The 26,905-nt window shown below is 57.3% G+C and overlaps 1 protein-coding gene across 4 annotated transcripts in view; it reads left to right on the top strand.

Annotated features, from left to right (window-relative positions):
• Positions 1-26,905, top strand: part of PTPRU (protein tyrosine phosphatase receptor type U) — a 55,002-nt gene that overhangs the window by 20,178 nt on the left and 7,919 nt on the right. Inside the window, exons 5-28 of one of the 4 annotated variants that reach the window (XM_084497390.1) lie at positions 88-203; positions 344-518; positions 1,108-1,401; positions 3,591-3,899; positions 6,854-6,963; positions 7,283-7,484; positions 8,331-8,433; positions 8,521-8,794; positions 10,391-10,427; positions 11,098-11,236; positions 13,440-13,469; positions 14,010-14,167; positions 15,694-15,884; positions 17,054-17,126; positions 17,684-17,760; positions 18,510-18,527; positions 18,969-19,005; positions 19,259-19,356; positions 19,445-19,561; positions 20,392-20,546; positions 21,756-21,891; positions 22,244-22,393; positions 22,507-22,680; positions 24,893-25,033. In XM_084497390.1, coding sequence (XP_084353516.1) covers positions 88-203; positions 344-518; positions 1,108-1,401; positions 3,591-3,899; positions 6,854-6,963; positions 7,283-7,484; positions 8,331-8,433; positions 8,521-8,794; positions 10,391-10,427; positions 11,098-11,236; positions 13,440-13,469; positions 14,010-14,167; positions 15,694-15,884; positions 17,054-17,126; positions 17,684-17,760; positions 18,510-18,527; positions 18,969-19,005; positions 19,259-19,356; positions 19,445-19,561; positions 20,392-20,546; positions 21,756-21,891; positions 22,244-22,393; positions 22,507-22,680; positions 24,893-25,033 — 3,314 coding nt within the window. The remainder of the gene's footprint in view (positions 1-87; positions 204-343; positions 519-1,107; positions 1,402-3,590; positions 3,900-6,853; positions 6,964-7,282; positions 7,485-8,330; positions 8,434-8,520; positions 8,795-10,390; positions 10,428-11,097; positions 11,237-13,439; positions 13,470-14,009; positions 14,168-15,693; positions 15,885-17,053; positions 17,127-17,683; positions 17,761-18,509; positions 18,528-18,968; positions 19,006-19,258; positions 19,357-19,444; positions 19,562-20,391; positions 20,547-21,755; positions 21,892-22,243; positions 22,394-22,506; positions 22,681-24,892; positions 25,034-26,905) is intronic. The other 3 variants (XM_084497391.1, XM_084497392.1, XM_084497393.1) reach the window with 3 other exon arrangements.

Consider the following 26,905-nt stretch of genomic DNA (forward strand, 5'->3'; position numbering starts at 1 on the left):
AGTCTCCCCCAGGGCGGGTTTGGAGGCTGCAGCAGGGATTTGGGGCAGACAAGAGCCTTCTGACTCTTCCCTTGTGTCCCTCGGCAGCCAAAGCCCCCCACTTCTCCCGCCTGGGTGACGTGGAGGTGAACGCGGGGCAGAATGCCACCTTCCAGTGCGTGGCTGCCGGCAAGGCCGCCGAGGCAGAGCGCTTCCTGATGCAGGTGAGAGGGGAGGATGCACCGGGCCAGGGGGGAGAAGGACGACCCCATCCTCTCATCAGAGACATCCTTTGGGACCGTGTTTGGTGCCTCTGGGTGTCACGCTGACCTCTCCTCATGCCTTTTCCCTCATCGCCGGGCAGAGGCAGAGCGGCGAGGTGGTCCCTGCTGCCTCCGTGAAGCACATCAGCCACCGGCGCTTCCTGGCCACCTTCCAGCTGGACGAGGTGTCCAAGGGCGAGCAGGACCTGTACCGCTGCGTCACCCAGTCCAGCCGCGGCGCCGGCGTCTCCAACTTCGCCGAGCTCATCGTGAAAGGTGGGTGCTGCCCCCGGGCGTCCCTCTGCGTTGTGCCACGGCTCCTGATTGCCCCTGGCTGCTCAGGGGTTTCCGTCAGGGCACCAGGACTGCGTTTGTTCGCTGTGACTGGCATGAGCTAAACTGTGCTTTAGCATAAAACCTGGAAACTACCTTTCCCGCTGGCCTTCATTTATTTTTCATTGCAGTCGGTGGGAATTAATTAATTCTGGTGAAACTTTGTACTACCTTACTGAATGCTGGGCAGTGCATCTTCTAAAAATAATTGAAGTTTGGTCAGGTGAAACCCTATTGCTGCCAAGGCTGCTGAAGAGATGCAGGGCACGTGGCACAGGCTGAAATTTAAAGATCAGCCTGTTCTTTCTGACATTTCAGTGTCAATCTCTTGTCAGCATTTTGCTCATCCTCTGGGTGCGAGATCAGAGTTTGTCCTGTGACCTGACAGCGATGGGTTGGTTTGGGAGGAGATGTGAATGTGCTGCCTGCAGTCAGCTGTGGTACCTGTGGCTTGGGGTGCTGGGATGGGGGATGCTCTGGCTTTGAGAGGGGATGCTCCAGCTTGGAGAACCACTTCTCCTCTCTCTTCCAGAGCCCCCCACACCCATCGCGCCCCCCCAGCTGCTGCGGGCCGGCTCCACCTACCTCATCATCCAGCTCAACACCAACTCCATCATCGGCGACGGCCCCATCGTGCGCAAGGAAATCGAGTACCGCATGACCTCGGGGCCCTGGTCGGAGGTGCACGCCGTCAACATGCAGACCTACAAGCTGTGGCACCTGGATCCTGACACGGAGTATGAGATCAGCGTCCTGCTCACGCGCCCCGGCGAGGGGGGCACCGGCAAGCCGGGACCCCCCCTTATCAGCCGCACCAAGTGCGCAGGTGGGTTGGTGTCCATGCAGTGTCTGTGGCTGGGAGCAGCAGATTTGGTCCAGGGGCTGTGGTGTGGGTTGGAGCATTTCTCCTCTGGATGCATGGAGCTGCATTTTGTTGACTTTTTAGGGGCAGCGCCTGGTTCCCATCTCTGATGATGGGTGAAGGGGGCTGGGGACAGCTGCTCACCTCAGTTGCGGGGTCCCCAGTGCTGTCTCTATCTCAGGGCATCCCTAAAATTTCAGGACAGGCTGGCTAGTGTGTGGTGGCCACCTTGCTGTGGTGACTGGGGCTTGGGGATGTCCCCGTCTCCAGTTGTTGGGACAATGAGGCTGGTGGAGGCACCTCTGCTGCCCCACGGCAGCCACCTCTGGTGTGAGCTTCGCAGTTCTGGCTGAGCACAGGTGATGAGGTGGCAGTGAGGGGACGTGATCGTCACATTGACACCATTCCTGCCATCAGCTGGGTGGCAATGGCAGTGGTGACAATGGGCCAGGACTGTGCCCTGTTTTAGTACATACACCAAAACAAGACAAAACTGGTGGTCCTCGTGCTTTGGAGCACTTATCCTTTCCAGGAATGAGCTTATTTTGTTGTTTTTAATCAGCTCAGCCTTAATGCTGTGGGTGGAGGGTCCCTGTCCCAATGGATGCTCCCTTTGGGGGTGATGGAGGGATCGAGCAACTCAGGTATCAGCAGCATCCTTCCCTCTGAGTTCGAATCAGCCACCAGGGCGTGGGGACGTTGTCATCGTGCTGGTGACAGCGCTGTGAGACGCTTGTCACCTCTGGGTGCATCCTCCCCGTGCTGCCGCTGCAGGGTGCAGCCCGTGGGGCTGGGACATCGTGGAGCTGGAGCACCGTGGTTCTGCCCATGCCTCTGACCCTGCAGGGTCAGCTTCTGACATCACTGGAGGAGAAGATCAGGAGATGCAAAGCTTGACCCAGGGCCTGGCAGGAGCTTTTCTCCCAGATTAATTTTCACAAGTGTTCTGAGAAAGCCGGGCTTTCATTATTACCTTCAAGCCGATGACAGGCGCTGGTTGAAAGTGTCGGCGCCCCGTGTTGTGTTTCTGATGGTCCCTGCCTCCAGCCCAGGCTCCCTGCGCTCCTCCTGTGTGACACAGCCGTGGATTTCACTCCTGACCCAGCACGTGGTGGCTTTGCAAGGGATAAAGCAGCCGCTGCTCTTCCACCTGAAAGGCAGCAACGTGTCAGTCACTGGCCCTGCATCCTTGCTGATGTGCCAGCCTGCGCCCTGCAGCATCTCTGGACCAACCCCTGGTGACAATGGGCTTTGCAGGATCCAACCCACGAGGACTCTGGAAGAATCCACTTAAAGGATAAATGCATCCTGCCCCGGGGCGAGGGGAGATGCCCAGTGCTGTCACCCGTGATCGACGCTGCCTGCATCCGTGCAGCTGCATTAGTGACTGTGAGCGCCAGCGGCTCGGTGCTGGCACTAATTGCGTGGATATATTCGGTGGTATCGGTGCCTGCGGACGTCCTCGTTAGCTGAGCTCTTGCTGAATTGCTCTTTGGATCTGCACACGTTGGCCCGGGGGAGTCTGCTCCCCACTGACCACTTAAATACAGCGGAATGAAGAAGAAATGGGTTCTCCATGGGTGAAGGAGATGACGCGGTGTTTGGTGATGATTGAGGTGAAAATGATCATTTTCCTAATGATGGTGCCAGAGGTGGGTCCCTGCCACCAGGCGTTGAGCAGACCCACCGTGTGCAGGCGGTGAGGATGTCCTGTGAGGACATCTGAAGCTGCTGGAGCATCTGCTGAGGATGGAAATGCCTCCTGCAACCCTGCGCTGCTCCAACTCCTTCGTGGTGCAAATCCCATGGGAATTTGCTTTACGCACACTGCTCAAGGATCTGCTCTGGGGTGCGATAGGCAAAAGCATCTGGTCCAAGCCGTGTTCCAGCAGGGCCATCCAGAGCAGGGTGCCCGTGTCTGGATGGCTTTTGAAAATCTCTGAGGAGAGGAGGCTCCGCAGCCTCTCTGGGCAACCTAAGGCAGGCCACAGGGCAGCAAACTGGGACCACTTTTGGGGTCAGGGTTGCTGTCTGTGCACTGCTGCCTTGCTCCAACACCACGGGCTTTCCCGCTGTGTGCCTGAAGCTAGGTGAACGTGCCCTTGGTGTAAACCTCTGGGCGATGTGTTCTGACTCCTCTCTCCCCCCGGCAGAGCCCATGAGGGCCCCCAAGGGCTTGGCCTTCTCCGAAATCCAGTCGAGGCAGCTGACGCTGCAGTGGGAGCCGCTGGGCTACAACCTGACCCGCTGCCACACCTACACCGTCTCGCTGTGCTACCGCTACCTGGTGGGCAGCGGCCACAACCAGACCTTCCGCGAGTGCGCCAAGATGGAGCGCAATGCCAACCGCTACACCATCAAAAACCTGCTGCCCTACAAGAACATCCACGTCAAGCTCATCCTCTCCAACCCCGAGGGCCGCAAGGAGGGCAAGGAGGTGACCTTCCAGACGGACGAGGATGGTAAGGGCACGCGGCGGGTTTGGGGAGCGTCCCCGAGGTGTTCCCTCTGGGGGCACAATGGGAATGTCTCCTGTGGGGAGGGGAGGGTGATGCAGTGGTGGCAGAGGGGGGGGAGAAATGCTGCGGGTGTCCCAGGGGAGTCGGGTGGTGATGGGACAGCACTGGTGTTCTGGCAGAGCAATGTCCTGCATCGCCCCAGGAGCACTGATCTTGTGGTGTTTTAGCCCGACTCATCCCCACATAGTGGGTCCTCCTTCACCCCTTGTTGTGGAGTTGAAACCTCGCAGGAATAACAACTGATTAAAACAATTAATGCTTTGCACTTCGGGAACTCCTTTCATCCGCAGGGCTCAGGCTGATCAGTTTGGCTTTGCTACGCTCCTTGGTGAGCGCCATGAGCCAGAGGTCAGCGCGCTCCCGGCACAGCTCTGGTTGGCTTCCCCAGCACTTCTCCCCAATTAAGTTTGCTTTCGGGGGGATTTGGGTTGCATACATGTGCTCTCCTTGCACAGCCAAACCATTTCTGTTCTTCCTGCTCAACCCAGCTCCGTATCCAGAGGCACCAACAAGGGGCAATGTCCCTGTTGGGGTGTGAGGAGCCATGGTGTCCCCGAGTGGGTGCAGGGTGCCAAGCGTGCCCGCAGCATCCCTCCCTCCATCCCTGCTGGCTCACTCCGACTCGCCCATCACACACCATTAACTCTCTGCAGCACGAATGGGGAACAGACCACGTAACTGGGAAGAAATCACCTGCTTGCTCCGGGGCAAAGCCTGTTGCCTATGCTTAAGCAACCCCTCGCATAGTTGTTAATCTCCGAGGCGCTTTTTAGGATCAAGAATCAGAATTAAGGCAGAAGAGCTGCAAACTCAACTGGAGTCTTTGGGGTCCTGCTTTAATCTCTGAATGCTAAAACCAGAGCGATTTCTTCATGCGTCCCATCAGCGCTTGGTGTGCCCCCAGACCCGAGCCTGCCTGCCCGTGGGCGCCCAGCTCCACGCTTTATTTTCCGTCTCTAATTGCTTCAGCTGTTTGCACTGTGCTGTGACTGCTCCAGCTGCTTTCCTATTGTATATTAATACAGTAGCTCCAGATGTTTTTGTGCTATCCTGTAATCGCTCCAGCTGCTTCCCTCTATGCAGATTAGCCGGCACTGGCTGCTTTCCCCTTGGATCGAGCATGGTGCAGCGAGTGCTTCCCGTCCCGGGAGGGATCCATACATCTCTGGGTGCATGGATATACTGCAAACATTACACGTGGGTTTGGCCCAGCTACAGGACTGCGCAGTTTAGCTAAATTAGCTAATGACCGGGTGTAAAGCTCGGCTCCTACTGCTCCCAGATTCCTGTGGCAGGCTTGCGGAGGAGCAGGGGCTGGTGCCTTGGCTGTGCTGGGGACCCTGCAGCCACCTCACAGTGTGGTGGGGACAACCGCACCATGGGCCCTGAGTCCCATGGGACAGGAACATCTTTTTAAGCGACTGAATGTGGTGGGAATGGGCTGAGTCTCTCCCCCTGTGTGCTCTGTGGCTGAGACTGGGTAATGATGATTTGAGTTGCCAGGACTGGGTAATGAGCTGCCACACATGCAATTACAAGAAGGTAGTGAAGGCTCAATAATAGGACCTTTGGTTGTGTTTTATTTGGCTTTTTTGTGCTTTGTTTGTGAAGCACTGGGGTTTTTCCTTGGAGAGTCGTTGGAAAAAAAGACCTGGCTGGGGAGGGCTTTGGTTCCCTGGGCTTTCCTTCTGCCCGTCCTTCCCCTCACCTCTGTGCTGAGCAGAGCTGTGTGCAGGTGCTGCAGTGAGCCAGTTCTCTCCCTTGCAGGCAGGGTGCAGGCACTACAAGCCAGAATAAAAATATAAAAATCCATAAATATAGGTGTAGATGGATGGCAGGGGGGTACACACAACCGGCAGCCGTTGTGCACCAACGCTGGTCTGATTCCAGTGCATGCACAAACGCATGGTCCATGGGAACATCCCCGAGCAGTGGGATTTTCCCCCAAAAAAGTAGAAAATACCACTGCAAGTGCAATTAGTGCTCACGGACACAGCAGAGCACATCGGCCAGTGCTGGAATCCAGAGGTGGGCACCTCCGTGTTGCTTTATTTGTTTGCAGGAGCGATGTATATTGATACGTACACACTACTCCTGCCCTAAAGGTTTCCGGAAATTTAATAAGCGTCTTGTGTACACGTGTAGGACATGGTGCCTGTGATTAAATTAACTTGTAAATCAAGTGGAAATTGTGTATTTGCACGGTGGGAAGCATGCGGAAGGCAATCCCTCTCCCTTGGCCGTGTAATTAGATCTGAACAAAAGCTGAAAAAAATAAATAAATAAAGGGAAGATGGGGAGAGCTGGCACCTAGTTGGAACGGGCTGCTTTCCTGCGTGTGAGGCTTGCATGGCTCAACCTGCCCAGACCCAAAGCGCAGAGCTCAACGAAGCTGTGCTGAATATAAAGCCGTCAGCGATGCCTTGCCTGGAGTGCGTCCCACCAGGGGCTGTTCCCAAGCTGCTAACGCTGCCCTCAGTCTTTCCTGCGCCTCCAGCATCCCTGCGGAGCATGGTGTTTTTTTTCTGGGAAGTGGGTTTAGTTGCTCCTGAAACGAGGGGGTGTGTTTTTCAGGCAGTGAAGCGTTATTTCTGCCTGGGAGTAATGGGAATAGTGGTCTGTGCTGAGCTCCTGTCCTCCTCAATAACCCCCTTGGGTCTGGGAGGGGGGGAACGAAGGAAATCCACAGTAAATAAGGGAATATTGATCCCGGCACCTTCACCTGCTGTAATTACTGGTGGGTGTTACTGGTAATAGTGGGGAGTGCAGGAGGGTTATATCATGGGGGCAGTGCCAGCTCCGGCCCCAAGGATGCATCCCTGGGGAGTACCAAAGCACCCGGAGCAGATTCCTGCAGGGCTCGTCCTCACGTGGGCACCTTCGCTTTCCTTCCCCAGTGCCTGGTGGCATCGCCTCTGAGTCTCTCACCTTCACCCCGCTGGAGGACATGATATTTCTGAAGTGGGAGGAACCGGTGGAGCCCAACGGCCTCATCACGCAGTACGAGGTGCGTCCCGAGCCCCGGTACCCATGGATCTATCAGAGCTCAGCAGCTGCTGCTGGCTGCGGTGGGAGCACGGGTCCAGCCTGCTGAAATCCTCCTGGCCACAGGGTTTGCGTCTCCTGGGTCAGCTTTCAGTGCCACTGTTATTATCCGGCAGTGGCTTTTCCAGTTATCTTCTGATTTACCCCAAAACGCAAACACAGACACCTGCTTTTAGGGCTGCTCCTGTGGATGAATCCCTGTAATTAATCCCTGTAATTAATCCCTTTTGCCATGCCGTCAGCCCTTGCCCTCTCGTAATGCCCTGCCCTTGTCCCTCCAGATCAGCTACCAGAGCATCGAGTCCTCTGACCCGGCGGTCAACGTGCCCGGCCCGCGGCGCACCGTCTCCAAGCTGCGCAACGAGACCTACCACGTCTTCTCCAACCTGCACCCCGGCACCACGTACCTCTTCTCGGTGCGTGCCCGCACGGGCAAGGGCTTTGGGCAGACGGCGCTCACTGAAATCACCACCAACATATCTGGTACGTCCCCTGGGCTCTGGCGCCGAGTGCTGCTGGGGCTTTGAGGAGCTTTCTCCTCTGGCACGTTGGTGGTGGCAGTGCCAGAGCATCTGCAGAGGTCCTGTGGGCTTGGCTGTTGCTTTTTGAAGGATGCTCACGGTGCTGTGCCCACAGCCTGGGACTACATTTGTGTTTCCAACCTACTGTGAGGTCAAAAAACGTCTTTGTAGTTTTTTAGCCATCACCTCTTCTCCAAAGCGGTGCTGCTCTGCATCCCTACTTCCTCCTCCTCCCTGCTGTAGGTTCAGGGGACAGCCTAAGGGAGATGCTCCGCGGGGCTGTGTGGCAGAGCTCCCTCAGACCAGGGGGCACGTGGCAACCAGCAGGATGGAGAGGGCAGTCCCCTTCTGCTGGGGGTCAGGGTCACAAGCAGATCCCAAAGCAGATCCCATGGCTGAGATGTGTCCTGATGTGTCCTGATGGGGGGCACTGAAACTGCAAAGCAGTGCTGACGATCACCTGGGGCCCACGGGGCTGTGCTGGGCACGGGGGGATCCTCTCCTTGCCTTCAGGGTGCTGCTGCCCCTTGGGGCGATGCTTGTGCCATGCCAGAGGTTGGACGTGGTGATGTCCCCACGCACACTGAGCGCATCCCAAGGCTGGAGCATCAGCCCAGGTCTCATCCTGCTCCGTTTTCTCCCATCAGCCAGACCGGTGGTGTTAATTAACCCCCTCACTGCAACCCCCTCCATGGTCCTCTCCAAAATGCAGCACTCGCTTAGGACCTGGGGGATTCTGCTCGTGCCTCAGTTTCCCTGTGCAGGCGGCCATGGGGCTGTGGCTCACTCCTGCCCACTCCCTTTGCAGCTCCCACCTTCGACTACGGGGACATGCCGTCACCGCTGGGCGAGTCGGAGAGCACGATCACGGTGCTGCTGCGGCCGGCGCAGGGCAGGGGGGCACCCATCAGGTAGGCGGGGGGCTGCGGGGGGCTGAGGGCATGATGGGCAGGGCAGAGTCGTCCTCCCAAAACTAACCTGCACCCGCCACCCCCCAGCACCTACCAGGTCATCGTGGAAGAGGATCGGCCCAAGAAGATCAAGCGGGAGCTGGGCGGCCAGGAGTGCTTCCCGGTGCCGCTGACGTTCGATGACGCCGTGTCCCGTGGCTCTGTGCACTATTTCGGGGCCGAGCTGCCCGCCAGCAGCCTCACCGAAGCCAAACCCTTCACCGTGGGGGACAACCAGACCTACAGCGGCTACTGGAACCCGCCGCTGGAGCCCAAGAAGGCGTATCTCATCTACTTCCAGGCCATGAGCAACCTCAAAGGGGTGAGTAGCCGTGCGGCTCGCTGGGTCCCTGTGGGGACCACCAGTTTGCCACCAGCCCCCTGAGGTCCCGGGGGTGTTGGAAAGCGGGGCTTGCTTCAGATCCTTTGCTTTAGGTCCTCCTGCTGGCTATTTGCTCTTGGTTCCCATCACTCGGGGCCACCCTGGGGCACGCTGGGAGCAAAGCTGGGTGCTCCCTGTCATACCTGGAGCCTGGGCACCCACTGGGGTGTGCGTGTCCCCTGCCCGGTCCTGGCTATGAGTGCTGGGACTGGGAATGTCCAGCCTCAGCCCAGCTGCTGTGGGGCAGACCCACGTTCCCAGTGGCTGATCCTGGGGTGAGAAAGGACGATTTGGGAACCAAGAGATGTCTGCACATTCCTGAGCCACCAGTTCACTGGATTCCCAGCGGCCGTACCCGGATCCGTCTGTCCCAAGCTCTGCTCCCCATCTGGGCTGATTTCTTCCAAGCTGCCATCAGGACCCCCGGGAGACCCTCATCATCCTCACATGCTCCAGCAGCTCCTGGTCCACCCTGGGGACGAGCTGCTAAACGTGAAGCTGTGGCACCGTGGCAGCATCTCTGCTCCTGCGTGCGTGGCTCCACATGCTGGCTGCAGCTCCCTTCTCGCTGGGAAGGAGCTGAATTTTGAATCCTCCTCCTCTGGGATCGTTCACACCTCGCTGGCTTGTAATTAGAGCTGAGACAGGCGGCAGCATCTCGGCTCCGGCTCGCTCAGGCACTGCTGGATAACTGGTGCTTCATAACCTTCCTGCTGGGAGGCAATGGGTTTGTGCTGGCTGCCGTCAGGCGTCGTGAAAAAGCTGCCTCCCAGCTTAGGTTTGTCCTGGCTCTGGGGCCAGCTGGACCACAAAGCAGGAGAAGCCAGACCTGGCACCTCTGGGAGAGCGGTGCCGTGCCAGCCACCCCGGGCACCTCGTGCGGGCAGATTTTGGCACTGGGCTGCGAGGACAGAGCGGGTTTGGCAGCGCCGGTGTCCCGAGGCGCTGGAGGAAGCTCAGAGAGGAGAGCTGTGAAAATGGTGGAGTTTTTTTTTTCCAACAGAGATCAGATACATGGAGAAACGGAATATCTGAGCTCAACCCCCAATGCAAATGTGAAAATTATTGGACAACTGAGCGTGAAGCCCTCACAGCAATGTTGGCAGCACGTGCAGAGCACCAGTGATGGGGTTTGAGAGCTTTGATCATAAATAGAAACCCCATGAAGCTCTGAGTGGTGACCTGGGGTGTTCTGGCCGTGGCCAGCAGCTTGCTGGTGACCTGCAGGTGGCTGGGACCGCTGGGGTCCCTCCAGGAGCTCTCTGGGGACCTTCACTTTGCACCTCCCTGAGCTTTGCTCCCCCTCTGTGCCAGGAGTGACAGCTTTGTTAAATCAAAGGATGTTGGTTTAGAAGATGCTGGGGACAGATAACTCAGTGGGATGGATAACTCCGTGTGCCCCAGAGCTCCTAAGGCTCAGCAGCGGGTGCTTCAACACAAACCACACGGGAACTCCCCCAGTCTGGGGGGGGCAAAAGCATCAACAAAGCAGGTTTGCATCCAGCCAGCCTGACTCCTCGTCTCTTTCCTCTGCAGGAAACCCGGCTGAACTGCATCCGCATCGCCCGCAAAGGTAAGCTCCCTGCTTTCAGCAAGATCCCTGCTCTGGCAGCTTGACCCAGGGTGCTGCGGCACGGTTGGGTGCTCAATGCTTTGGCAGAGCTCAGCCGCACGCTGCTGGGAGGGTGTGTGGTTGCTGCTTGCTGTCTGGTGTGTTTTGTTTTTACCCTTGGCTGAGTTTTTTTTTCTAATGCTGTTATTGAGGTGGTGCTGGGGGTGGTTGTGCTGGATGCTGAGCGCAGGGAGATTGTGTCTGGGGTGACAAAGGTGGCGCAGAGGGACCACATTGCCCCCTGGGGATCGAGAGGTGAAGGGAGGTGCCCAAGGCACTTCAGCTCTCCAGGTTTTTCCTGTAGCATCTCGGCAGGGATAAAACATGCAGGGAGCTCAGAGCATCTCACGGGGAGGAACTGCGGAGAAGAGAGACTTCTGGGCTCTGTGTTGCCTCCTGCTTTGCACCCCCTGCATGTAGAGGAGACATTACACAGCATGTTGTATGAACATCACATAGATGTTACGTAGGAGTTGGATGCAATGGTCCTCGTGGGTCACTTCCAGCTGGGGGGATTCTGTGAATTTCCTTCCCCTCCCTGGCCACGTGGGAGGCAGGGGACGGTGCCCGGCCCTGGCAGGGGCCAGGAGGGAGCTGAGCACTGACCCCTGCCCCTGCTTTCCCCTGGCAGCTGCCTGCAAAGAGAGCAAGCGGCCGCTGGAGGTGTCGCAGCACTCGGAGGAGATGGGGCTGATCCTGGGGATCTGTGCCGGCGGGCTCGTCGTCCTCATTATCCTCCTGGGAGCCATCATCGTCGTCATCCGGAAAGGGTAAGGGGAACCCGCGCCTCCCGTCTGTCTGTCCGTCCTCCCAGCTCCAATTTACGGGGAGATGGCACTGACTGGGGGTGACTGGGGACTGGTGACCTCCTTCTAGCACAATAGGGGGGAATTTTGAGGTTTCCCATTTTTTTCCCCTGCCCCATCCAACCCTCCCCTGCCTGCCGGGAGCCTGGGGAAGGGCTGGTGTTGATGGCTCGGTGGTGTTCAGCCCGCCTGGGATGGAGGGAGATGCTGAGCACCCGGGGCATTGCATGGATCGAGGACATGGAATAAACCCAGGCACAGCAGCAAAAAAGGCTGTGTCCTGCCTGTGACACTGGGCGACCAAAGGACAAAGTCCTGGGATGCCCCTTCACCCTCTGCAGCTTTGTTCCACCGCTCTCCCCTGTGTTTTCCAGTCCTTTGCTGCTCCTTCTTGGCTTCGTGCTGCTCTGCTGGTTCTGTAGGGACTGAAATGCTGCAGCTTCAGGGGTCCTGGGGTGGTGCTGAGCCCCTCTGTCACCATCCCTGTGCTCGAGGGCACCGGGACGAACAGGGCTTCCTGCTCCCAGGCTTGGGCAGGAGGATGTGGGTGCTCATTTTAATGCAGAAATACTGATTTTTTAGTAGCCTCCAGTTTTTCTGGCTCTGAGACGTTCCAGTTCCTGTGCATGCTGGAGGGGAGCCTCCCAGGGCTCTGAGCTCTGCTCCATGGGGACCCCAAACTCCTCCTGGGGGGGGTTCCTGTGCTCCCCAGCTCGAGCATCTGCCTGGATGCAGCCGTGGCCATTTCAGTTGGCCGATATTCGGGAAACTCGGTGGGGCAGGAGGGAGGAGGATGAGTGTTTTCCAGGACACTCATCCCCGGGAGCATTGGGGCCGTGGCCGCTGCTTTTTGCTGGAGTGCAGCACCCCAGAAAGTGGCCTCTTAATGCGGGGGGCTCGAGGCAGCAGAGCCAGGGGGGGTATTAAAAGCCAGGCTGGCACAATGGGGAGAAAAGGGCAGCAATTAAACATCGTCCCCGTGCCGGGCTCGGGAGTGAAATAAGGAAAGTGTGCGAATGGCTGGGGGGAGCAAAACAGCCACAGCCCATGCAAAGTGCAGAGCTCTTTGGTTGTCACCTGGAGGGATTCTTGCTGATTTGTGCCAGCTTGAAAGCAAGGCTGCGGTGTCCCATCTCCGCCGTGCTGCTGTGCAGGATCAGCCCGTAGCTCCCTGCCTGCCCGTGCATGCGGTGTTGGACCTGTCCTGTACGGAGCAAACGCCACTGGTGCTGCTGCATTTGAAGCCCTTTGGTTCCTACAAGTGATGCTGTTGGGTCAGTGGGTAGAAAACCGCTGCATTTCCACCGGTCTGGGGCAGGAGGAGGAGCTGCTTTGCTTCAGCATCCTGGTGTGAACCGATGGAAGGGGGCCACAAATCAGCTCCGGCACCGAGGGCCCCGAACTGGGGGCTGTCGGGAAGCCGGGACTGGCTCATAAATCTCCTCCGGAGCATTTTGCCGTTGGAAAAACGCTGACGTGGTGCAATGGAAATGTGCCCCCAGAATCCGCCTGTCCGTAATGAATGGTGACAGGCAGCGGAGGCTGGAAACGCGGCGCCCCGACCCCACTTCTCCCAACGGGGGAACGAGCAGGCTGCCTCCTCAGCTCCCCGGGGAGGGCCTAAATTCTTGGCGTGTTTGCTGCTCAGTCTCACAAAACGGGAAATATCCCCTCGGACACCTCTCCGCCCGCCCTGGGACCGTGGTGGCCACAAGAGCCGATGCTTGGCCCCGCTGCCAGGATGCCCAGGCTCCTGCAGGTGCAAAAGGGGAGCCAGGTTTCTGTTGGGAGCATTTAATTTCCTGAGCACTGAGGAGGGCTGAAGTCCCCAGGGCTTTGTCTGACAGCTCCAGGCTCCCCGATGGTAACTCACAGGCACATGCAGCCCGTTACCTGCCCTCCAAGGCTCCCTGCCAGGTGCAGGGAAGAGCCGCTCTCAGCTTCCATCCCGTGGTTTGATGCTTTATGGAGCAAAAAGAGAATGGCCCCATGGGGAAGGAGGGCTGGAGAGGAGGGAGAGCGCCCCGAGCTGCTTGGGGCTGGCTGCAGTGTGCCCATCACTTCCCTCCCGCACCGTGCCCCCGAGCCTCCTGAGCCTCCCTTTGCTCTGCCGGAGAAAAGCTGCTTATGCAATTTCTGCCGTTCTCTTTGTTTGCACGCCTGCCAGGAGGAACTACTATTCTTATTCCTATTACCCGTAAGTAATTGTCATTCTCTCCCCTCCCTTCCTCCTGCCCCCCTTGCTCTGCTGCTCTCCACTCCAACAAGTCCTTTTCTCTGTCAAGTGCGTTTTAAGGGCCTCTTTGGCTTGGGAAAATAATGCTTCTGAGCTCGTTAGAGACCAAAGGAAGCGTAAGCAGGAAGGGCCAGATACCCAGCACGGCTCGGCTCCTGCTGGGGCGGCTGATGCTTGATTAAATGCAGAGTTTTGGCAGCGTCCTGCAGGGTCCTGTACCCGCCGGGAGCTGTGAGGTCCCTTGGGTGATGTGGGTTTGGGTCTTCTGCTTGTCCTCCCCAACCTGGCGACAGAGGGGGACAGAGGATGGGTGGTTTGGACCTGCTCCAGCCAGCGAGAGGTGCTCCGTGCGGGGCTGCAGCTGGATCGGGGCAGCAGAAAACCAAAGCAGCAGGGGAAAAAATCCATCCTGGTGCCCGAAGGGTCACTGGATTGGGGACCTGGCAGCACGGCCAGCACAGCTCTGCTCACCCCCACTTCTCCCCTCCCATCCCGCTGCAGCAAACCCGTCAACATGACCAAGGCGACCATCAACTACCGCCACGAGAAGACCCACATGATGAGCGCCATCGACCGGAGCTTCACGGACCAGAGCACGCTGCAGGAGGACGAGAGGCTGGGGCTGTCCTTCATGGACACCCACAACTACAGCAACCGGGGTAAGGACGGGGAACCATGGCGTGCCCAGCTCTGCAGCAGCAGCAGCACACCCAGATCGGCTCCTCGGCTCCAGCTGGACGTGTTTTGTGTCACTGTGCACAGCTGTGGGGTGTGGAGGGTTAAAGAGCCACAGCGTTCATATCAGAGGGAGACTGATAACTTCACACCCACTGGAGGATGCGTCTCGGTGCTGATTTAGTTGTAAAATAACTCGTTCAGTGCCCCAGTTTCAACCATATGCTAATAACATCTGTTACAGTAACTCCAAGATGCTGCTTACACACAGCTCCTCTCCGCTGGCTGCTGGATTAATATGATTCCTGGCATTGTCTTGCAGATAATAGAAGCCCAGAGGGCAAACTTTTCCTCCTTTTAATGCATCCGTATAGGTGTATTATTTTTCAGTTACGCTCCTACTGGGGTTTCTTGAAATGCTCGTAACTGGGCTGCTTTGTACGGAGCTTTTCCTCTGTCTCGGAGCCGGGAGAGCTGACTGCGCTGGGTTTCTTTTAAGAAGGGGGCTGAGGGGCCCAATCCTGCTCCCACCTGGGCTGGAGCTGCTTTCCTGCTCATCTCCGGGCTGTTCCCCATCCCTCTGCTCAGCTGAGGGGTGGAGAAGGAGACGTGGGAGGCTCAGCCTCTGCTGCAGCCACACTGACCCCAAACCATCGCTATTTAATGGGGATAAATGCCTGGGCTGCTCCGTAACCCGCTGTGGGCTGTTCCTCAGCCTGCCTCAGTTTCCTTGTGTTTAAACCAAGTCCCTAATGCATTTGTAAGAAAATCTAAGAAGCTCCTCAGTGTTTGGCTGTGCAGATCCCAGCCTGCCCGGAGCTGCCGGCACATCGCAGTTCATTTCCCAGTAATCCCAAAGGAAAACGTCTCTGTGCAGGCTGCACAGGGAGCGGGGGGATGTCGGCACGAGCAAGGGGTGCTCCCTGCATCCAAGCAAACCCCATAAAAAGCCTGGCAGCTGTGTGAGCGAGCTGGCACGGGCGGTTTTTAGAAGTGTTGTTAGGGAAACCGCATCCAGGGCTCACCGTCGCAGCAGAGCTGCGTGCTGGTGCTGCGGGCTCTGCGCCGGCCGCCTCTCCTGGCAGCAGTGGGAAGCATCGGTTCTTGCCCAAACCCCAATTTTGGGATTCCGTCTGCTGGCCAGGCACACGGCTGTGTGGGATGCTGGTAATTACATGGCAAAGGCACGGACTGGGTAAAACACTGTATGAACTTGCCCGTTAAGCAGCAGCAAAGCCCGTTGTGTCGCTGCTAGCAATAAGGCGATGGGGTCCAGCAGTGAGGAGAATTAACCCTAAGGCTGGTTTGGAGACATTGGCAATGCAATTCTTCGAGGTGGGGCTTCAAGTGGATGTCTGTGCACGTAGCTCTTGCTTCTCTAAGCCCTCCAATCGATGGGAAATAAGCACATGAGCCCCCTAAGATCTTGCCCACTGGTTTTAAAGAGCTCTGCTCTGGTCCTAGAGGTGTTGCTCCCCTGATGGTCTTGTTTCTCCCCCCCTGCCCGCAGGTGACCAGCGCAGCAGCGTGGTCAACGAGTCCAGTAGCCTCCTCGGGGGCTCCCCTCGTCGCCAGTGTGGCCGCAAAGGGTCCCCGTACCACACCGGGCAGCTGCATCCTGCCGTGCGCGTGGCTGACCTCCTCCAGCACATCAACCAGATGAAGACGGCTGAAGGCTATGGCTTCAAGCAGGAGTATGAGGTGAGAGCCTCGCGTGCCAGTGTCTTGGGGAGGGTGGGTTTTTGGATGGACACGTCCCCTGTGATGTGGCATGGCATGGGGAGGACCCACGTGCAAGAGGATGCTCCAAATCTGGAGAATCTGCGGTTCTCTGGAGGGGAGGAGGTGGGTGTCCGAGCTCTCTGAGCTCTTTGGGCATCCTGAATCATTGGGTGCTGTCAGCACATGGGGTGTCCCTGCTTTCTGGCTGGTCTGGATTGGGTTTCTGGTGCTGGCAGCTCAGGATTTAATCAGATGAGATGAGCCCCAACAGCTCTGGCAGCCATGCAGTGAGTCACCCAACATCTCCTGCTGGGCCTGGGGATGCTTCTCCGTGCTCAGGTCCTCCTGGGCAAACACCCGGCGGTGTCACCTCCCTGCCACCTCCTCCCTCTCCACCGTGCCCTCCCCGTGACTGGGCACAGCCCGAGGACGAGCAATTCCTCCGAGCAATTCCACAGCAATCCAGCAGCTCCCAAGGCTGTGGCGAGGCTGCATGGGAAGGATGTCCCCCAAGGGTCACCACTCGCATTGTGCCCATCCAACCTCGTGGGGCTGCAGCTCTTGTAATGGAGCGCGGTGTTCGGCGCGGCTCCGCTGCAGCGCGCCCAGCAGTGTTGATTTCCTGACTCCTCGGTGTCCCACAGATCCGGCGATTGAAATTTCCCAGGGAAATTACTGTTTAATGTTTAGTTGTTTCAAGTGCAGGAGCTTTTTTCCCCCCCTTTTCATGTATTGGGCAAACCAGGGCTGGCTATAATCATTAGTGCTCCTTGAAAAGCTGCTGTATGTTCTTGGAACTAGTCATTTGAAAGCACTCAGATATTATGGGAGGGGAGAAAACATGTAATTTCCTTCCACTTTCCTCCTCTTATGCCAATCTATGAATGTTACTGTTATTACACACAAACCTATTCTGTGCTGGGGAGAGAAAGGGGCTGGGGAGATTAAAAAAAAAATGCTGGGAAAAAAAAATGGGCAGCACATAATTTGCTGGAAAATGGGGCATTTTGTGGATGCAACAGAAGCATGGAGCTGGCAGAGCTGCTATGGAGTTGGTGCGTCTGCCCCTGCGCCCTGGGGAGGCTTTTGGGGCTGGGGGTGTCCCCAGAGCCCTGTCCTTGGGTTGTGACAGCCACCTCTCCTTGCAGAGCTTCTTTGAAGGCTGGGATGCTTCGAAGAAGAAAGACAAAACCAAAGGGAGACAGGACCACGTGTCGACATGTGAGTGCCTGTAACAAAGGCTTGGGTAGCCCAAAGGGTGTGAGAAGCCTTCTAAAGGGCCGGTTGGTTGGTTGGTTTGGTTTTTGGTAACCGTCTGGTCTGTGGCAAAGAATAAACTGATGGGGTTTGGCTGGTCGGGGGCAGCAGAAGGCTTTGCTCAGCGGGACTCCAGGCCTGGGAGCTCCCGTGGGATCAGCACCAGTGCAAACGGGAGGGCTGGAGCTGGGAGCAATTGAAGATGGGACATTTTGGGGTGCTTAAACAGCGGCAACACCCACAATATGGCTCTGGTGCGCCCCGGGTTGCTCCCGGTGTGGGAGTGCAGGTGGTTGGGGGTGACACAGGGGCTACACGATGCTCCCTGCACGTTGCTGCAGGGATGGGGACCCACCAGGTCCTCCAGGAGCCCTGCTGCTGCTTCCCCCTGCGGCGTGCTGCTCTCCTGGAGCTTTGTCCTGGAGCTGGCACTGCCCAGGGCCCCGTTTGAAACTGAAGGTGGGTAGGTGACACGCTGTCCCTGTCACCTCCTGACGCTACCCTCTCCCCTTGCCTCCCAGACGACCGGCACCGTGTGAAGCTCCATCCGCTGCTGGGCGATCCCAACTCGGATTACATCAACGCCAACTACATCGATGTAAGTGGGGACGGGGCCGTGGTCCCCTCTGGCAGGGGCTGAGTGTCCCGTGGGGCCATCGGGGTCCGTGCCATGCAGGGAGCTGAGCCAGGCTGGGCTCTGACAAGCCTGGTTTATGTCCGTCAGAAATTTCTGCTTGTTTCTGTCCCTATCCCATGCAGCTGCATCTCTCCCTTCTCCTCTGCTCCTCTCCTTCCTCATCCCCTTTTCTATGCTCGCTGTTCTCCTCGCCATGGTCCCAGGATCATTGCCTACCCAGGGTATAGGATGCAGAGGTTGGGGGGGACACGGGGACAGGCTGGTGGCTCGCCCTGGGCTCAGGGGGCAGCAGTGCTTGAATTTGGGGTACCCCGGTACAGCAGTGCTGCAATTTGGGCAGAGCTCAGCCCCCAGAATGACATCCCAGTGCCTCCAGCAATGCCAAGCCCAGGGGAGACTCGTGTCTCTGGGCTCTGGTGGAGGCTTCGTTAGGCACTGAGTGAGGAACAGCTCAGGGGGGCTCTGTGGGCTCCTCACATCTTCTGGAAGCAGCAGCAGATCCCATTCTTCCCTCCTGTCCAGAGGACATCATCCAGCAAAGGAGGCCTGATGGCACTGTGGTGGGCTCCCTGTGCCCGAGCAGTGTCCCTGTGCCTGTCCCCGTCTGTCCTTCCTGCCCCGTGGCTCTGTCCTGTCTCTCGAGCTCTGCCTCACTAATGTCTGTCTCTGATCTTTCTTTCTCAAACCTGTGTCCAAACGGGATCGTTCAGATTCGGATTAACCGAGAAGTAAGTAGATGGTTCCCTGCTCCTGGGCATGGGGCCGTCACCCTGCGTAAAGGTGTAGGATAGTGCCCGTGAGAGGCAGGCTTGGTAAAACGTGTGGACCGAGTGGGAATGGGGGGAGAAACAAAGTCAGGGGCAGTCGTGGGCTGGGCAGTTCTCATCAGGCTCTCGTGGTGGTGTGGACATACTCAGCAGTGATGCTGGAGGAGCCTGGGGCGTTTTGGAGGTGCTGTTTCAGAAGGGGGCTGCGGGCTGGGGGGTTCACAAAAGCCTTTGCTGGGATGGGGGGGACGAGATCTGGGCCAGGACAGGCTGCTGGGGCAGCACCGGGCCGGTGGCACGGGCAGCCTGGGGACCTGCTGGTGGTGACAGAAGGGTTTGGTGGGGCAGTGCTCGAGTGCCCCACGACCCCCCCTGGGCCTGACACCTCTGCTTCCCTTGCAGGGTTACCACAGGTCCAACCACTTCATAGCCACCCAAGGTGAGTCGACCCCCTCTCTTCTCTCTCTGTTGGATTTAGCAGCCGGGTTTTGTCCCTGGGGTATTTAACCTTGTGTTTGTGAGAAAAGGGAGGAAATGGGCCGGTTTTGGGGCCAAATGAGGCAAAGCCAGTCAGCTGTCCTAGCCACAGGATCCCCAGGATCACATTTTCCACCCCTGGCTGTGTGGTGCTGGCCAGTTGGGGATCCCATAGCACCCAGCCCACACAGCTGCCCCCTCTGTCCATCCTGCAGGTCCCAAGCAGGAGATGGTGTACGACTTCTGGCGCATGGTGTGGCAGGAGCACTGCTCCAGCATCGTGATGATAACCAAGCTGGTGGAGGTGGGCCGGGTAAGCCTCTCCTTTGCTCCTTCCTACCCTGTGGCTCTGCAATCTGCTCCACAGGAGCCGGAAAGCCCATCCTGTCCCCTCCTTGCAGGTGAAATGCTCCAAATACTGGCCGGATGACTCTGAGATGTACGGGGACATCAAGATCACCCTGGTGCAGTCGGAGACGCTGGCGGAGTACGCCGTGCGCACCTTCGCTCTCGAGAGGGTACGCTCCCATCAGCCAGGATCCTGCCCGACCCAGCAGGCAGAGGACAGACCTCGGGCATCTTTAACCATTCTCTGTTAACATTTACCAAAACCCTCTTAATTTACCCCAGCGTGGGGCTTTCTGCATCTTTGGAGGTGCCACCTCCAAGCCTGGAGACCTCCTCCCTTTGTGCTTTTTGCTGCAAGCCCTGTCCTGGCCCTGTGCCCTCTGCCCAAGCACACGGCTCAGCTCTGCTTTTGTTTCTGTGGTCAGCGGTGAGCATTGAATTTCAGGGTGAGCGCCGTGTAATTGCAAAGGAGGATGAATGATGCTTTTTCCCCTCCAGGCTGCGGCGTGCGTAATGTGGCAGTTATTTTCCAGCGTGGTACCTGGGGATGGAGCCGGTGTAATTCACCCCTTAATCTAAAGGAACATGAAATTACTGTCTAGTTAGGAGGCAGGTAGAAAAGATGCTCATGGAACAGATCCAGATTGCCCCAGGGCTGCTGCTGCCTTCTCTGGTTGTTTTTAACCCTCTTGCAGCTGAGGAGGAGAGAGCTGTAGGGCTCCTGAAGTGACCGACTGTGGTGTGGCTGCGAAAATCCTCGATTCCAAGGGAAATCGGGTATTTGGGTGGCTGGGGCAGGATTGTGCCCTTCTCTAGCATCCCTGCTGCAGGGGTTTTGTCCCAAGGGCTTGCACAAAGCAGCTGAAGCAAGCTCAGGGGCTGCTCCTGCTGCTCTGCCACATGCAGCGCCCCCGTTGCAGTTCCCAGCTTCACGCAGCATCTGTCTGTCCATCCATCTGTCCATCCTCCCGCCTCACACCGTGTTGCCCTTCCCTTGCAGCGAGGTTACTCGGCCCGGCACGAGGTGAAGCAGTTCCACTTCACGTCCTGGCCCGAGCACGGCGTCCCCTACCACGCCACGGGGCTGCTGGCCTTCATCCGCCGCGTGAAGGCGTCCACGCCGCCCGACGCCGGCCCAATCGTCATCCACTGCAGGTGGGCGCGGGGACCGTCCCCATCCCACACGGGTTTTTGGGTTTTTGGGATGTGCACGGGGCGGCGCGATGTGTCACGGGTGGGTGCTCAGCCTTTGAAAAGCCTGGAAATTGTATGGTTCAGCAGAGAAATAGGAAATGTGTAACGAAAGGGAGGGCCGAGGCAGGGAAGGAGCTGGGGTTTGCAGCTGGGTGTCCCCGTGTGAAGGCAGCGAGCTGTAAGGAGTTGTCCTAGGGCTGTGGGTAGCTTGGGGTGGGTGGCAGAGAGTTATCTTGCTGTGGGTGCTGCCCTAGCACCCTTGGGTGCTGCCCCAGCTTTGTCCCCATGGGAGATGGTGGCACAGAAGAATGGGTGGCTGGGCCACCAGCGGTGGCTGTGTCGGGACGCTGGGTTTGCCCAGAGGGAGATGCTGGGTTTGCCCCGTGGGGCAGCACCATTCCCTGTCCCCACAGCGTGTCCCCGGGTCTGGCCGTGGGAAAGCAGAGCTGGGAGCAGTGGTTTTCTGTCTTCACGCAGGTGTGTGACAGGTTAATGGCTCTTCCTTAGCCGGGCAAACAAGGAGGAGCCGGTGAACGGGAGGGATTTTTTATTTGATTTCTCCCTGTCAATTGCCTCATCAGTATTCATTCACTGGCAAGAACCAGTGTGATTAGTTCCCATAGTATGTAATCGCTGATAATCACGACGAATGATTCATCAGCCCCAGAAATTAGGATTTCACTGCGGAGCACTTTGTGGGAAAGGAGCAGGGGGGCGGCTCTGTTCTGGGGGGCTCAGCCTCGGTCGCTCTCTGGCTGCAGGGCCGAAGGTGCCAGGATTTGGGCTGCTGCCTGCTTTGGCTGCGGGCATCGGGGCATGGTGCTGAGCATTGGGGCATGGTGCTGAGCATCCTCCTGCAGCACCCTTTAGGGAGGGGTCCCGCAGGACTGTCGGCACTCAGGGCTGCCGGGTTTGTTGCAAAAATCGTGGATTGCAGCTGTGCGAAGGCGCTGATTCCCCTTTTCCATGAGCTCCCACGCACAGCCCCGGCCCTGCAGCAGCGTGTGGGTGTGTGGAGGGGGTGGATGAAGGGAAAGCCAGGCTGAGGGCTGCGTTACGGAGGTGTGTGACATCCGCCAGCCCTGCGCAGACCTTGTTGGCACCTGGGGCTTCGTGTGGGTGCCACGTGGACTGGGAACATCTCTGCTTTGTTTTCCCTTTTTCCTCCAGCGCTGGCACGGGGAGAACCGGCTGCTACATCGTCCTGGATGTCATGTTGGACATGGCTGAGTGTGAGGGCGTCGTGGACATCTACAACTGCGTGAAGACGCTGTGCTCGCGGAGGATCAACATGATACAGACGGAGGTGAGCAGGGACATGGGGTGGGTCATGCTGCTGATGCCAGCAGCTTGCAGAGGGATCGCTCTCACTCTGCCGTCCCCTTCCAGGCTGTAAAGTCCTTCCAGCCTGGTGCATCACCAAAATCATGTCCCAGGGAAAGCCAGCACCCATCCTGTTGTTTTTAAGCCTTGTGGGGTGGTTTTTCTAGGGCTGGCAGAGCTGCAGCAGGAGCACGAGGTAGTTTTGCTGCCCGCAAGCAGAAGCTGCCCTGGCTTTGCACAAAGTCATTTGGCAGAGAAGGGGCTGGGCAATGGGGGAGGAGGAGGAGGAACCTCCCGTGTTCACTGCCCAGCTCAGCCTCTTCCCTCCCCAAAAGGAGCAGTACGTCTTCATCCACGATGCCATCCTGGAAGCCTGCCTGTGCGGGGAGACCAGCATCCCCGCCAGCGAGTTCAAGCCCACCTACAAGGAGATGGTGAGGATAGAGCCGCAGAGCAACTCCTCGCAGCTGCGGGAGGAGTTCCAGGTGAGCGGCCCCGAAACCCCCACCACCCCTCCCAAACTCCCAGCTGAGCCAGGAGGGGATTTGGGGACCGGTCCCAGCAGGGATGGAGCTAAGGGGAGCGCGTCTGCCTGCAGACCCTGAACTCGGTCACTCCCCACCTGGACGTGGAGGAGTGCAGCATCGCCCTCCTGCCCCGCAACCGGGAGAGGAACCGCAGCATGGACGTCCTGCCGCCCGACCGATGCCTTCCCTTCCTCATCTCCGTGGACGGAGACAGCAACAACTACATCAACGCGGCCTTAACCGATGTACGTGTGCTCTGGGGGGGGGAAGGAAGCGGCTGCTTTGGGTTCAGTGTCCCCACGCCACGCTGCAAACCTCCCTGGATGGTGTGTGGGCTTGGAGGTGGCATGAGGCAAGCCTTGGTGCCCTTGTGGGTGGAAATGCTGGGTTTCTTGGGTGTCATTGGTATAATTTCAAGGGTGTCCCTCTTGGATATGGGGGCCCTGGGCTTGCAGAGGGGATGTGGGGAAGCCTGGTGTGGTTTTGTGGCTCGCTGCTGATCCTGCAGAGTGGTCAGTGCCTGTGCAGCCCACAGCATGCAGCCTGAGCTCCCCTTTCAATGCAGGAGTGGGCACGCTGCGGGTTGTGGGGTTGTCGTAGGCTGTGGGGTGGCTTTTCATGCCAAACCCTTGCTCAGTGTGCACTCACAGTGCCTTGTTTCATACAAACGCACAAAGGTGTGGGCACGTGTCAGCCCCAGCCTGCGCAGGAAGGGCAGGAACCAGCATAGTGGGGTCCCTCACCCCTTCTTTTGTGCAGTGGCATCTTGCTTGTCTCAGAAGAGCCTTTCATCGCTCACAAAAGAAGGTCAGGGCACTATCTTCATTTATTTTGTAGTGAAACTGGAGCACGGAAGGGAGACGGAGCTCTGGCAGGGGGTTGTTAGCACCAAGCCTCCCTGCGTGCTGCCAGCGTCCCGCGGTGCGTGCTTCTTGCCCCTTGTGCTGCAGTTCAGGGGGCTCCAAAGTGGTCCCAAAGCCACCGTGCGTCCCCTCGTGCAATCAGAAAGGCCACCCGTCATGGAAAAGCTATTTCCTGCCTGCCAGTGATGGCGAAGCAGAGCAGAGAGGCTTGCTGCAAGCCCGGAGTGTGGAGTGATGGGTCATTTGTCACCGAAACCACTTTCTGGAAGCGAGCTGGGTGCTTTGGCTGAGCCTCGCAGCTCTGCGTGCCCTGGGCAGCCTCCCCTCCCCTGCCTCCCCCCAGCATCTCCGAGCACCTGAGCAGCAGCACCTCCTGGCTCAGCCCTGCGTTTTTCCCCCAGATGGTGATTTATCTCGCTGCGTCTCTGTACAGATCTTGTACCTGCATTTGCTTGCAGCAGGAGCAGTTCCTGCGCCGGAGGTGGCTGCTTGATGGCTCCGGAGCAGCAGCCGGCAAATGGAGGCTGTGGCGATCGTGTGCTGGCAGCTTTGTTTTCGGCTTGCTTGGGGTCTGCACATCCATTTTGTGTTTATACATCACTGAGCCTCTCTTCCTTAATCTCTGCTACAGGGACTGCCCGGGTCAGAGAATACATTTCTATACAGACACAAAAAGCCCTTTGGATGAAATTCTTGCTGAAGGGCTAAAATCCATTTCCCTCTTTAGAAAACAAACAAAAAAAGTCTCATTTTCTTTTAGTGCCAAAGCCATTAGCTCAGTCAGTCTGTCCGCTTGTCAGATCCATGGTCCGTGCTGCCCACCGCTGGTGCTGAGCACGGTGGTGGCACCGGCAGAGCCACAGCACCGTCATTGACCCTGGTGCAAAAGGAGTGCGGGTGCTAGAGGCATGTATGGTTACTAGGGGAGGATGGAAACCTCGTCACTGCTCCTGTTGTGCTTGGGGAGGTTGTGCTTGGGCACAGCCAGTCCTGCTGGGAGGGTGCTGGCACCCAGCTGAGCTTCTCTGGGTCCCTGTTGGGTTTGATGGGAAGGAGGGACCCCAGTTTCCTTTCTGGAAACCTCCCCTTTCTCCTTTTGCCTCTTTCCCTCCCTCCGTCTGTAATTTGAGGGGTGGTATTTTTAGGAGCTGAAGCGGTTTCTCCTGTCTCTAGAGGTCTTTCATTCTGGTTTCCTTTCCCCCCTGAAGATAAGCTGAGCCGGTTGTCTCTGCTGCTTGGAGTGCCCAAAGGTGCTGGGGCGCAGCGGTGGTGAGGCCGGGGGTGATGCAGAGGCACTTTTACTCAGGGCTGGGGCCATCCAGCTGTGCTTGTTCTAGGATCCAGAGTGATTTCTCTTTCCAAGTTGTGTTCAGAACGCCTTTCCCTGCTAGAGCCAAGAGCAGAAAGCCGATGCTTTCATCCTCACCAATAGCCTGGACCTGGTTTGATAGCATCTCCTGGAACCAAGACCGAGGCCAATGCCAGGGAAGCCAATGGCTTTACTGGCACTCAGCACCCTTTTTTTGGGGTGTGACAGCAATGGCTTCAGTGCTGCCGCCATATCCTTAACGGTGCCCATCTTCCCTCGCTGCAGAGCTACACCAAGAGCGCTGCCTTCATCGTCACCCTGCACCCGCTGCAGAACACCACGACCGACTTCTGGCGGCTGGTGTACGACTACGGCTGTACCTCCATCGTCATGCTCAACCAGCTCAACCAGTCCAACTCCGCCTGGGTGAGTGCTGCTGCTGGCCCTGCAGGAGGCCCTGGCCTGCTTGACGTTGGGTTGGCGTTGGGTTGGCGTTGGGTTGACATTGTGTTACTGTCCTATAATCTTTGTGGATACCCAGAGGAGATAAAAAGTTAACAGGAAAGGGGAAGTTCAGCATTAAAGAATTGATTCTATCCTCCTTTTACAAAAGGGGAAACTGAGGCACGGGGATTTCCCTGCTTCTTTGAGATGTTTTGGTTCAGCTTGGCACAGAATGGGACTCCCCTGGTTCTTTTTTTGCTGGGATGCACCACCAGGACCATGTTTCTCCAGCAAGGTGTGTCCTTCCCTCTCTCCTGTCATGAGAGGGTTTGTGGTTTCCTTGCACACTGTCAGCGCCTCCAGTGCTCTGCCCTGGTAGGGGTGATTTTTCGGTGCCAAGCCATCAGGTGTTTGTCTTCCAAATGACTGGTGACTTGTGCATGCTGCTTTATAAATGAGCCTGCTGCAAAGTGGCTGTCCTGTGGCTTTACGGTGTTGATGGGATGTGCAGGTCTGCTGAGCTGGAGGGAGATGTCCCCTGACACCTGTCCCCTATAGAGAGGGGACAGAATCCCTCACCCGAGGTGGCCAGGGAGCTGGAGCCACAGCCAGAGCAGGTGTAAAAGTCCACTCCAGGTCTGTAACGTTAATTCAGTGAGGAAACTTGCTGGATTTTACATAAAATTACCCTTATGGATGCTTAATGGATGTCTGGAGAAGACTTCATTAGCTGGCTTATTTGATGAGGTGAGATCAGATACACGATGTAAATGACCCAGACTGGCAGTTGTAGCATTCATCACAAGGACATGGATGCAGCACTGGTCCTGAGTGGTGTAAATACAAGTGGTGTAAATACAAATACAGCAGGGGTGCCACACAGGAGCAGTGGGCAGGTCCAGCAGGGTGGGTGCCCAGTGCGTTTTGCCCCTGGATTCACGCTTACCCTCCTGCAGGGGGAACAAAGTGCCCCTTCCAAGCCAGCCCCGTGGCAGTGCCACCATGTCACCGTCCTTCCACCGGGGCCACGCATCGCCTCTGCAGCAAAAGCATCAGCTGTCAGCTGAACCCTGCTGCAGGGAACCACGGCAAGGGATAAAAAAAAAAAAAAAAAAAAGAAAAAAAATAGAAAAAAAAACCACATTTTATTTTTTCCCTGTCCACCTGTTCTTTCAGCCCCTAGTTCAGAGGTGCCCAGCAGGAGCTGCCTGTCCCCGTCTCCATCCCTGTCCCCATCCCCTGCAGTGTGGCGGGTCAGCTGCTGTCCCACGGCGCCATCCTGGCAGGGTCTCTGCCGTTTTTCTTCATTATTCAGCCCTGTCTCTCTCTCCGGACATCTATTCTTCAGGGATGTCTGTGTTACAATATTTAGCTGGGTCTTAAATGTTTACCAGTTTAGGACCAACAGCTAATAAATCAGCCTTTACAGCAGGCAGCTTTGAAAGGTGACTTAGAGGGTATATCCCTCACTTGAACTATGTCTTGCCGAAGGAAGTTTTAATATCCAAATTATAGCTCTGAGTCTAGAAGGCTTAGAGATCTTGGAGATTTATAGCCCCTATTAATAACCAATTATTTCTCAAACACATTTGCCATGCAGTTAGGCCCAAGCCGTTAGATGGCCTGAAATGCTAAATGTTCTGTTAAAGTGCGGTGACAAACATCATATATTTTGTACTGCTGCTGCTTTCCCAGCTGTCAGGGTGTGAAAACAATCCCAGCCGTGACCCTTGGCCGGAGCCATCCATCAGTGCCCCACAGGACACACGGGAGGGACACGGCCCTCCCTGGGCTGTTGGCTGCTACCGGTGTGATTTTGGGGATGTCCTGGCCATGGGTTGAGGGTCCCCATTG

This window comes from Aythya ferina (assembly GCF_964211825.1).
Source record: "Aythya ferina genome assembly, chromosome: 24".
Classification (NCBI taxonomy): domain Eukaryota; kingdom Metazoa; phylum Chordata; class Aves; order Anseriformes; family Anatidae; genus Aythya; species Aythya ferina.